The sequence below is a fragment of the Rissa tridactyla genome, chromosome Z (genome assembly GCF_028500815.1).
Source record: "Rissa tridactyla isolate bRisTri1 chromosome Z, bRisTri1.patW.cur.20221130, whole genome shotgun sequence".
Taxonomy (NCBI): Eukaryota; Metazoa; Chordata; class Aves; order Charadriiformes; family Laridae; genus Rissa; species Rissa tridactyla.
In genome coordinates this window covers 55,934,866-55,947,795 of record NC_071497.1, presented here as the reverse complement: position 1 = coordinate 55,947,795, position 12,930 = coordinate 55,934,866, and the positions used below count along the sequence as shown (strand labels likewise).

Sequence of the window (12,930 nt, the reverse complement as noted above, 5' to 3'; positions counted from 1 at the left end):
ACTGAACTTTGTCTCAACTGATAGTTATATGAGTCAAGTTAGGAAACTTGCATCTAAGAGAATAAACTTAAGGCTGTGACATGTTCATCTGGGCATAACAACACTCATGTTTCACAGCACTTGCTTCTTTTGTGGCTTTTGTACTATGTGCTTTGTATAGCATACAAATTGCCACTGCTTCTTTGTGGGGACTGTTGGTATGCAAACTCGTCCTCCTAATTTCTTTTATGTGCAATACAGAAAGTTAAATCAAATTAGTTCAAATCACTGCAAATTAATTTAAATAAATTATACGCAGTTTATATTTATGCCTACCAAAGTAAAATCTAAAAATAAAAATGACTAGAAAACTCAGTCCTCCTTTCATCTCTGCCTGTGTTCCAAGAGTACTGATCAGTGAATTATGATTAATATTTTGTATGTTCTAAGTCCTTTAAATGAAGATCTACATAAGTAAAAAATTACCGTAACTTCGAGCTTAATTGCATTAACTGGGCTTATTTTTAATTACATTAAAGATATTTCCACTTCAGGGTGTTTTCTTTCTTATAAGTTTAGAATTTTTATATTTATATTTTCATGTTTTTATTTATATTTTCAATTAATATTAATAAACCAGAAATACAACACCTTTACTATAAAATTTCAAGTGAAGACTTTAATGCGTAGAAAAAGACAGGAAGTCTAGCCTCATTCATTGACTGGTCAGAATTTGATTCGAAAGTTCCCTAAGAATATGATTTTTATGTGTTTGTGCTTAAATACTGACTTTATTATAGGCCGAATTGTGATATCCCTGATTGTACAAAGTAATTATAGCCAATCGCCCTGTTCAAGTAAATGGAGTTACTTGCAGGGTTGCTTTTTTGGGAATAGTATTGTAATTTATCCATGTATGGTTGTAGCTGAACAGTTTAATTAGAAACAGTATCAACACATTCTTGGTACCCTAGATAAGCGTTCCAAATACCTTGAAAATGCTAATCAACAAGGGAGTGGAACCCAATCCACTTCAGTTTGTGTGAGTGATAGTTGTGATGTGATGTGGTCATGTGATAATCAGCTGTGTGTGATATGTAGGAATGGTATTCTCGGGATGAAAAAAAGGAAAAAGAGCCTTCCAGATAGCAGTGCTCACTGTCCTTCAATTTATAGAGTTGAACTGATTTTAAAATTATCTTTATCCCCGAACCGTTTCATGTATGCTTTAAAGACCTCCGGTGCAGCAGTGTCCTGGAAGCGTGTGGAATCCTGTCTTCCTCAGACACAGCTAGGGAATTTTCTTAGTGCCCACTGCTTCCAGCTTCCCCCAAAGATGAGAGGGCTTTTACTTGTGTCTAGAGCATGGATCATAAAACCAGAAACTGTATGGAAGTGTCACTGTCTACTGAGGTGGAATAGCATTGACGAAAGGGTGTGTCTTCACCAGTCCAGTGATAAGACGGTAACTCAAGAAGTAGTTTTATTTTTTTAGTACAAATAGCATTGGTTACTTTGTGTAAGGTTATCTTATTTTGGGTTATGTTGTCTACCAGAGTATGTACGTAGAGTCTTCTGAGAGCATGTTTTTGATTGTTAACACAGTCTGAAGCCTGTGTTTTCACATATTCTTTGCTGTTGTTGCTTGTTCTGACTAGATAAGGTTTTTAAAAAGCATGAGTGGGACTTTCGGTTTGGTGGATAAATGTACACTACCTATAGTTTATGTGCTCATACACAAACATTTGGCCACCAAGCACCGAATCACATATTTACCTTGTAGACTGTTCTAATTCTGCTCTAGGTGCTGAGAATGTCAGTGTTTCTTTAAATCATGGATTCGAGAATTTTCAAATGAACGGTCTTTCTCTCATGGCTGTAAATCAATCAGCAACCTGATTCTGTTTCACCCTGATCTTTGATTATTGCTCATCAGCTCCTATGAAATAATTGCTTTGAATTGTCTTCTTGTGTTCTGTATAACCATTTCCAAGAAGATTAAGTAGGGTACAAATGGCTAAATAGAAGTATTGAGAAGAGGTATAGAAGAGGTCTGCCACAACTCAAGAGACCATCAGAGAAACGGAGTCTGCATGCAAATTCCCACAAAATGCCTGCTTTTGCAGAACTGATTTAGAGTTAATGGATTTGTGTTGATGGATTAAATTAAGATTTCAAGTGTCTCATAAAAGCATGAATGTAGTACAGAACTTGAACGGTAGTTACCTTTTAGATAGATTTCAGTGTTTTTTCTTTTGGATGTGGGATTTCACTAAATATCCAGGATTAACTGGTAATCCTGTAAATTGGTACTTTTAACATCAGTTTGTTATTCGAGAATGGTTCTGGTGTGTTGCAGGCATGTCTTGAATTGGCCTGCATTTAATGTATTTATAAGGGTCTTGTGAAGTTTCTAATGCAATGTCCTCTATTCATTGTGCTATTAAGTATTTTTTTTTTTACATCTGCTAACCAGTTCTCCCACAGGGATTTTCTTTCCTGAAAGAAAAGCTTGCGTGACCTTACCTTTACCCTGGGCAGAACAAAAGACCTTCTGATAAACAGTCTTGTAATGAGGAAATACTACCTTTCTTTCTTCCCTTGTTCATTGAAGGGAAGTGCTTTTGAGAAAAAGAGGTGAATGAGACTGGAAGACTTGAGTGTGTGTAAGTGTAGACTTTGACACAGTCAAAAGACATTTTATAGTGGTACAGAACATGTAGGTTGTGCTGTGATTTCACTGTAAGGTCTCTGAAACCACAGCAAATGTTCTCCAGTAAATTTCTCATAATGGGTTTTGAGCAGGTTGTGTTCTGCTGTGCTGTGTTGTTTGCAACTTTCTTAGAATTCACCAACAAGCTTTACTTCTGGTCGGAGTTGTCACGACTGTTTCTGATCTCTTGGAGCAGTAATGGTACAACTTAAGTTTTGGATATCTGCCCATCATTTGCTTTTTATTATCATGTATTGAGCTAATGAAGCGGATTGCAGTAGCAGAATTTGGTACAATTTTTTTTTTCTTGGGGAAAACAACTCAGTCAAACCCTTCCTGCCTTTAGATATCAAGGTCTCTGCTACTTTTCATACTGGTTATTTCCTAAGTCTCAAATATCACTTTCGATCACTTTTTTAACAGTATGTTGCAGTATATTTCTACTTTGCTGCTCAGGACTGAGATTTCTTGAAGCTCGTAAGCTGTAGATTCCAAGTTATGATTGTTATCGTTATGTTATAGGCATTAATTTTGCCAAAATAGTTGAAATTGGAAGCTAGTTTCTTTTAGTTGTCTTTTAATCAGTGAAGCCAAATGTGTATGATAGAATTGTACCTACCAAGTACTACTTTTTGAAACTTCCATTATAACATTATTAATAATTCCAAGAGAGAGTAAAGAATTCTGTGCCTGTTGGCGGGGAGAAACAAGAAAGAACCATAAATTCGAATAAAATTTGATCTCAGAGTATCTTAGCAGAGTTGATTGGCACAAGTGTATGTTACACCTTTGTTACTTAAGTGCTGCTTAACCTTATATCTGAGAAATTAGAAAAAATTAAAAAATTAAAAAAAAAATAGTTCTCCCAGGAGTGGGCAGTGTGTTAAGAAAGAATGTACAAAGAATCTAACAATCATAGTGTGATCATTTTGAAATCTAGAAGCTGTTCTGGAATTTTAGGGTGGTTAATGGACATAAATATAAGACTAATTCTGACATTACAGAGAAGGCTATATATTATGGAAAATTGTTGAGATTTCATCTTTTTTTCCTCAAGCCATTAAAAATATTTAGATGGTTAATTGACTGAAAGTGTTGTGGTGTTTTTTTTTTTTTTTTTTTAATCGAGTAGTGATCGTGTTGCTCCAAGAATAAAACTGCATATGTGAATGACAAACTAACATTTATGTGAGAGGTATAGAATTATGGAATGGTTTAGGTTGGAAGGGACCTGAGATTATCTAGTTCCAACCCCACTGCCATGGACGGGGACACTTCCCACTTAGACCAGGTTAATTAAAGCCCCATCCAGTCTGGTCTTGAACACTACCAGCGATGGGGCATCCCCAGCTTCCGTGGGCAACCTGTTCCAGTGCCTCACCACCCTCATAGTGAAAAATTTCTTCCTGATATCTAATGTAAATCTGCCCTCTTCCAGTTTGAAGCCATTACCCCTTATCCTGTCACTACATGCCCTTGTAAAAAGTCCCTCTCCAGCTTTCCTGTAGGCCCCCCTTCAGATACTGGAAGGCCGCTGTAAGGTCTCCCCAAAGCCTTCTCTTCCCCAGGCTGAACATCTCCAACTCTCTCAGCCTGTTGTCACAGGAGAGGTGCTCCAGGACTCTCATCATATTTGTCGATCAGGGTGCTCCAGCCCTCCTTTGGACCCACTCCAACAGATCCATGTCCTTTGGATCTGTTGGATCCTTTGGATCCTTGATCCATTGGAGCGACTTGTTCTGGATGTCATATCCAAGCACGTTCAAGAGCAGGAAGTTATGGGAAGTGGTCAGCATGGATATACCAAGGGTAAATCATGCTTGACCAATCTCATAGCCTTCTATGATGTTATAACTGGTTGGCTAGATGAGGGCAGAGCAGCATATGTCATCTACCTTGACTTCAGCAAGGCTTTTGACACCATCTCTCATAACGTCCTCCTTAGGAAACTGAGGAAGTGTGGACTAGACGAGGGGACAGTGAGGTGGATTGAGAGCTGGCTGTGTGACAGGACTCAGAGCGTTGTGATTAATGAGCAGGGTCAAGTTGGAGGCCCATAACCAGTGGTGTCCCGCAGGGGTCAATACTTGGACCAGTATTGTTTAACGTATTCTTCAACGACCTGGACGAGGGAACAGAGTGTATGCTCAGCAAGTTCGCTGATGATACCAAACTGGGTGGTGTGGCTGACACCCCAGAGGGCCGTGCTGCCATCCAGCATGACCTGGACAGGCTGGAGAGCTGGGCAGAGAAGAACCTAATGAGGTTCAACAAGGATAAGTGGAGGGTCCTGCACCCGGGGAGGAAGAATGTCAGGCACCAGTATAGGTTATGGGTGGACCTGTTGGAAAGCAGCTCTGAAGAAAAGGATCTGGGGGTCCTGGTAGACAGTAAATTATCCGTGAGCCAGCAATGTGCCCTTGTTGCCAAGCAGGCCAATGGAATTCTGGGCTGCATAGGGAAGAGTGTGGCCAGCAGGTCAAGGGAGGTCATCCCCCCCTTTTACTCTGCACTGGTGAGGCCACAACTGGAATACTGTGTCCAGCTCTGGGCTCCCCAGTTCAAGAGGGACAGGGAACTACTGGAGAGAGTCCTGCGTAGGGCAACAAAGATGACTGAGGGACTGGACCATCTCCCTTATGAGGAAAGGCTGAGAGAGCTGGGACTCTTTAGCCTGGAGAAGAGAAGGCTGAGGGGAGACCTTATTAAAGTTTACAAGTATCTAAAGGGTGGGTTTAAGGAGGATGGAGCCAGACTCTTTTCAGTGGTTCCCAGTAACAGGACGAGGGGTAACGGGCACAAGCTGGAACATAGGAAGTTCCAAACAAATATGAGAAAAAACTTCTTTACAGTGAGGGTGACAGAGCACTGGAACAGGCTGCCCAGGGCGGTTGTGGAGTCCCCTTCTCTGGAGACTTTCAAGACCCGCCTGGATGCAGTCCTGAGTAACGTGCTCCAGGCAATCCTGCTTTAGCAGGGCAGTTGGACTAGGTGATCTCTAGAGGCCCCTTCCAGCTCTAAAAAATTCCATGATTCATATGCTGGGCGCTCCAGAGCTGGATGCAGTACTCTAGGTGGGGTGTCATGAGAGCAGAGTAGAGGGGCAGAATCACCTCCCTCAACCTGCAGGCCACACTTCTTTTGATGCAGCCCAGGATGTGGTTGGCTTTCTGGGCTGTCAGTGCACATTGCCGTCTCATGTTGAGCTTCTCATCCACCAACACCCCCAAGTCCCTCTCCTCAGGGCTGCTCTCAACTCTCTTCTCCACCCAGCCTGTACTTGTGCTTGGGATTGCCCCCAAACTTCATGAAGTTTGCATGGGCCTGCCTCCCAAGCCTGTCCAGGTCCTTCTGGATGGCATCCCTTGCCTTCAGTATGTTGACCGTGCCACACAGCTTGGTGTCATTGGCAAAAGTTGCTGAGGGTGCACTGAATCCCACTGTCCATGTCACCAACAAAGATGTTAAACAGCACTGGTCCCAAAACCGACACCTGAGGAACCCCAGTCATCACTGGTTGCCACTTGGACAGCAAGCCGCTGACTGCTACTCTCTTGTATACAACAACTTGTGCAAAGGAGAGGGATGACAGAAAGCCCTTTTGCTATTTAAATGTCCTGTGGCTAATTTTGGGTCCACTAAGCAATGTTTCTGTGTCATTTGCCTAATCATTTTTGTTAATTTTTTCCTGTATTTTTCTTGGGTGACATCTTCGTACTTCTTTCATACAATTAGCAGGCTTTGCCACAAAAACAGTTAAAGTTCAGTTTGGAGAATAATTGAATGGTGTTCTTGGTTAATATATTTGTTGAGGATAAACATATAGACCTTGGATAATCCTAGGTAACCTATCAATCTGGACTTCTCTAAAAGATTTTCTTTGTGTTCTTCAGGCATAAAATATAATTTTATGCATAAGTGAATCAAAAGTATTTTTTCTGAATCAGTATCAATGCCATCATTAAGGAGAATGTTTTCATCATGAAGAACTGGCATTGTGTCTCCTCCAGTATCAAGTTGCTGTGCAAGATAATTAGTAAAATACGCTTTTTAAAATACTGTTTACTTCGCTTTACTTTCTGTCCATATTGCTCAGGTAGTTCTCTGGCGTAACAGAATAGGATTACATATGTTTTCCTTGTACCCAGAAAAAATACATCATTTTTAAATGGCTTTATATTTGGATTTTCTTATTGTATGAATTTTGCCTATATAGTGCAAATGAAAATTATTTTGGAATTGATTCTGTTTTACCTCAAACCAGGACAGTGAGTAAATTGTTCCCGTTGTCAACCTAGTTCTGCTGATGTTCATGCTGTAACTTTGTGAGGCTTCTGTGATGTTGCATTATAATACAGTCAAAAGTATTCTCTTGGCTGCAGCAGAAAGACACGTATTCATCTCGGAGCAAGTCACACATCTGTACTTAAGTAGAAGAAGGATTGAGAGCAAGTATTCAGAGAAAGTAGTAGGTGGCTAGATGCCTCTCACTGTATTCCATCCATTTTTCAATCTGACGTTTTCAGGAGCTTCTTCCTTTCATTAACTACTATGCCTTTCTTTTCCTTTGTTTTATTGTTTGTAGGAATTGTGTTTTCAGTTTTTGAGAGTGTTACCTGCTTTCTGGAATGGAGTCTGAAAGAATGTCAAGAAGGACTAGCCTAGTGATTTTCTAGAAACTTTCCCCTCTCTTTCTCCTTCTCATCTTCTTCCATTGTCCTTGTAACATAGTGGATTCTTACTGTAGTAGAGCTAGATTGAAGGGTATTTTCATTTTAGAGAAGGAAAGATTGGGTAGCTCATTTGAACTGTAGCTGAGATGCTGTTCACGTCCTGGTTAGGGGGTCAGATACCAGAGTTTAATAACACTGAAACCTCATCTTCAGTTTTTCACTTTTCCCTTCATTCATTTATCTCCATGTTCTCAACTGGATTATATAATTATTTAATGGACTAAGCAGGGTTTGTGGAGTGATACACAAATAATCATGAAAGTTGAAACAAGGAAAGCAATCTCTGTTCATAGGAATCAAAACAAGCTATAAAGAAGCAAAAAAAACAAACCCCAACTGTTTTCAGCTGTACTGGATAATCTCTGTGAAAGTAGCCATACTTTCTAGCCTGTTCTAGATAGAAAGTTGTGTTTGCTTATTGTGTATATGGTCTGGAAGTGCCAGGTAAACCTAGTCCTTGTGAAATTCTTTTATATACTACAGTTGATTTTCATGTGTGCAGAGGCTGCAGAATGAATGTTAATGTAAAAAAAAATAATCCCCAAACAATAAAATATTTTTAGAAAGGGTAAGAAAAGTATGCCTCAATTTACAGATCCAAATGTATTTTAAATCATTTCATTTCTTAGCAAACAAACAAAAAAACCCCAAACCCCTGCAACCCCTCTCCATGAAAATCAGTTGAAAAATTTAGGAGGGGCATTTGCCTTTTATACAAATCTCTCAGAACCTAGCAAAGACATAGAAAATCCTATAAGAAGTTTAAACACTGTTATGCACTGTAAAATATTACAAAAAAATCCTGCTTGTTTTAATTAAAAGATACCTAATTTTCCCTATCTTGCCTTACTAGGGTTCTTCCCAAGCAGTTCTCAAGGATGTGATGCTTTTCTTCGCCACAAGATGACTCTGATTTCTCCATCAATATTGAAAAAGTATGGAATTCCTTTTGACAAGGTACATTAGTGCTTATTTTTAAACTGTGCATTCATGCATTGAATTAGATTGTGTTTACTATAAGGATTGTTTATAGTAAAGTTAAGGCAAAATTAGTATTTTTATTTTTTTAGGCACTGACTCCATAAAAAGATGAAAACAAATGCCTGTAGTATTAGGACTTTTACCTGGTTTAGCTTGGAATTTTCTAGCAGAAAACACTTTCCGCCATCATAATCTTTATTTAAAGTTTCTGTGGTTTTTATGACATCACCAATATTTTTAATTTCTATTTTATTTCCATGTAAGCTTGCATGTGTTTTTTTTTGTTGTTGACTGAAACACTTATTAACTAGTTGTATTAATGTGTTATACCTAATATTTTAAAATAAATATTTCATATCTGTATTATTGTATATTGTATTTTCTGATATAACTTTATCAGTATTATGATCTAAAAACTTTCATGTGGAATAAAACCAAAGAACTGTTTTTTAACTTAAAATGTATTTTAAAACCTGTAACATATTAAAAAAAGAGTGAATGATTATTTTGTGCTGCTAGGTAGTGGCAGACTGGACACTTGATAAGAACGTTATATAAACAGAAAGTAGGAAGAATAACTGGCTTTCTTCTTTGTGGATGAATTTAACACATAGGTGTTTCCAAAAATATCTGATGTATTCAGTTTCTTGTCCTTTTCTATAGGATTTTCTACCTTTTTGTTTTCCACTTTGAACTTCCTATAGATGCCAGCTAATGAAAACATTTCTACTGCATTGCTTTTTCTTTAAGTATATATATTTTATATCCTGAATGCTTTGCAAATTCTAAATTTCTAAATTCAAGAGCTTTGTAGGCCTACTCAGAACAGTAGAGCTTCATGCAGAAGGTCCCCTGCCTGAACATCTGTTCATGTTATAATGAGTTTTTTAAAAGCCTTTTGATAATTAATGGGTTATGATTCTTGGTTTCCCATTGTGCAGACTGTTTTAAGGTGTTCAAAAGAACTAGCAGTATATACTTAATATATACTCTTTCTCACTCTGTTCCCATTGCAGTGTAGGCCTGTAAACTGTCCCCTCCACATCCTTTGTTTCTTATTGTGGGTTCTGTTTTAGCGTATGCGGTGTTTATTTATTTATATCATGTGGACTTGTGTATGCAAACTTAGTTTATCATGTTCCCCAGCCTAGAATATAGGACAATGCAGTGCTTTCTATCTGTTTTAGTTGACATTTTTGTAACAGTATGAAGGGTAGCCCATAGAAATAACATTCAAGTGAATGTTTTCTTGTGTAGTATTCTCATGGTTTAACTCTGGCAGGCAGCTGAGCCCCACACAACCGCTCGCTCTCTCCCGCCTTTGCACGGTACGGGAGAGAATTGGAAGGGTAAAAGTGAGAAAACTCGTGGGTTGTGAGATAAAGGCAGTTTAATAGCTAAAGCAAAATTGGCGCACACAAGCAAATCAAAACGAGGAATTAATTCACTGCTTCCCATCGGCCAGCAGGAGTTCAGCCATCTCCAGGAAAGCAGGGCTCCATCACACATAATGCTTCCTTGGGAAGACAAGTGCCATAACTCCAAACATCCTTCTCCTTCCTTCTTCTTCCCCTGGTTTTATATGCTGAGCGCACCGTCATACAGTGTGGGACATGCCTTTGTCAGGTGGGGTCAGCTGTCATGGCCGCATCCCCTCCCAGCTTGTCTCCTGCGAGACTCGCTGTCAGGGCGGTGTGAGGAGCAGAACAGGCCTTGACGCTGTCTGAGCTCTGCTCAGCAAGAACTAAAACATCCCTGTGTTATCAACAGTTCTCAGCACAAATCCAACACGTAGCCCCATAAAGCTGCTAAGAAGAAATTTAATTCTATCCCAGCTAAAATGGCACAAGTATATTGAAAAATATAGTATTGCAACAAACAAAATATTTTGAGTGAATACAAAAATTTATAATCTCAGAATTTATGGGATGGTATTACAATATATTGTACTTTGTAGCTGAAGTACTGCCATGTGACATGAATCCATTATTGAAGAAGGAAATATAATTGGAGAGTATCTCTTCAAACAGATTTTGTAACAGAAATTTATTAACATTTCAAAATGTTCTTGATCCCTCCTGAAAACAGTATTTTGCAACAAAATGAAAATCGTGCAAGCATCTACAAACCAATAATCAATGTCTACACTTCAGTAATCACTGTCTACAATAATTACCAATACCACTACTACTAGTAAAGCAGCACTAACTAGTGCTGCTAATTATATGGTATGCTTTTAGTAAAACTGAGTGGAAGCAAATTTTAGATTATATGATAAGAAGAACCTTGTGAGAAATACAGCTTTACTGTTAAGGCAAAGAAACTGAGCGAGGTAGACATTTAGGTGGGATGAAGCCACTGATTTGTTGTACGCCTTTTGGAATATCACTTCACTTTTCATGCTTAAATCAACCTATGTATAAAATTGAAGAAACGTAGGCGTTTAGAATGATACTGCCTGCTGTGGAAAGCAAGCTTTTTTGAATAAATTATATTCATATAAGAAGTAGCTTGTTTTCTGAATGATATATTATCATATGGAAATGTAGTTGCTGAGTTCGTTTTTGTAATATATAGGTAAATACTGACTCCTTTCATAGCCTTGTGCTTTATCATGAAGTGTCAGATGAAACCTTCCAAACTGCAAGGTTTTATAACTAGATTTATAGTTTTGGATTTACAGAACATTACTTTGTAAACAATATAATTTTCAGTGGTTGGTGTTTAAAGTAGTGTATTGCAAAATGCCAGCATATTTGTTTTCAGTACCACACGTTTGAGGTGGGTAAGGGAGTTGATGTTCTTATTTCAGTGTCTTGGTTATTCCTGTATTCTAATTTGAAAAAAAAAAATAGCGCTAGAAATAGTTAAATATTTAAGTTTGGTTCTGTCAGCTAGTCTTGGGAGGAAGCAGACTGTACCCAAGTGTAATTGTAATTAATGGGATTCAGTGAGAAAGTGAATAGAGAGAACCAGGCTGTGATCTCTCGTGTCTCAAAATGATAGAAGTGGAAATGTGCTGCATGCTGATAAGTCAGCCTACGCCTACCAGGTGGCAGCTGAACTGCTGCTTGTTGCAATAGAACACCTGCTAAACTGTCAGCAGTGGGAGGGTGTATTGAGATAAATTTTGCAATTGTTAGCATTGAGAATAATCTTTCTTAAACATTCCCACAGTGATTGTTGGAGTTCTACAGTAGCAGTTATAATATATGCACCTGTATGTGCCTTTGCATGTATATACTAACTATGAACCCACAAAAAATTAACCCTGCAAATGCAAAATGTAAGATCCAATTTTATTCTGTAGCTTTGTTAGATAAGCATATTTTTCTTATTTTCTTCTCCTTCCTTCACGCCATAATACCATCAGAAACATACATCTTGAAGTGCTTTTATTTATTCTTGCATTGAGCAAAAAAAAAAAGCACACAAGGTATTAATAAAACTATAAGATGAGAATTTTGAGGGAGCAGAAAGGGGGGATTCTAAAAGTGGAAACTGAATGTAAGACAACTTGCCAGCAAAAGGCTGAGATTTAAGACCTGACGTTAATAAGAAAAATGTTTGGAGTTGTGAGTTTTAATTTTGGAGGTTGTTTAAAATTTAACTCTCCTTTTTTGTGATTTTGAATCATAAGTGCATTTCCCTAAAAAGAGTTATATTTATCCTTCCAGTTTTTCTTACTGTATTGCTTACGCAAAGCATTGTCACATAATGAAAACAGCCTTTTTAATCTCTGTGAAGTCTCCTTATTTTCCTGTAATCAGCAAATGGATCTTGTTGAACAATCATCAGCCGTTGCTCAGATTATTTGCTTCATTTAAATGGATCTGTTTGCTTTTTAGTGGGCCTGCTGCCTGATGTGTTTCATGTGAAAATGCTTATCAAACGGAGTACAGGGGATCTCTTAACTCTTTACTTCTGAATCTTCTGGTTTATTGATTAACTCTTATCAGATGGTTCAGAAGACAGTGTGCCATTTCTAGTCTCTGACTAGCCTGTCCTTGATACAGTCTCTGGTGGTCTGACTTTCAGAGATTAAAGCTGTCTCTGAGTGGAGACAATATTAGTAACTGACAAGAAGTGCTGTCTCCCCTTTTTGTCACGTCCAGAGCAGAGCAGCAGTCCATCCAAGTATAGGAAGATGAGATTTCTCTCTTGAAAGAGAATATCTTGACCAATGACTTGTTTACCTTACCCTACTTTTTTAGTAATTTACTCTAGAATTCTTTTATATCTGATAGCTCTTTTTGATAACCACTGGGAGTTTGGTTTCTTTTTGGCTATACAAAATATAATTACTATGGCAGTGGTTTTTTAGTTGTTTTTTCTTTTTTGTGTGCTTTCTGTAATTCCTTGTTGAGTCAGTGGCCTCAGCACACTTTTCTTTTTGTTGCTTTTCACTGTACTTGTAAAGAACAGATCAGCTCTCTGGAACTACCTTTGCTTATTCTCTAAAGCAATGTCAGAGTTTAACTGTAATCAAGTTTTCCCTCTTTGAGAATCTCCTTCCAGGCCCTT

General features: G+C 38.3%; 1 protein-coding gene across 17 annotated transcripts in view; it reads left to right on the top strand.

Annotated features, from left to right (window-relative positions):
* Positions 1 to 12,930, top strand: part of KDM4C (lysine demethylase 4C) — a 273,236-nt gene that overhangs the window by 50,358 nt on the left and 209,948 nt on the right. For all 17 annotated transcript variants that reach the window (XR_008463874.1, XR_008463875.1, XM_054186217.1 and 14 more), the window contains one exon: positions 8,279 to 8,382. Coding sequence is in view for 15 of the 17 variants with exons in the window: in XM_054186217.1 (XP_054042192.1) it covers positions 8,279 to 8,382 (104 nt within the window). In the remaining 2 variants the exon portion in view is untranslated. The remainder of the gene's footprint in view (positions 1 to 8,278; positions 8,383 to 12,930) is intronic.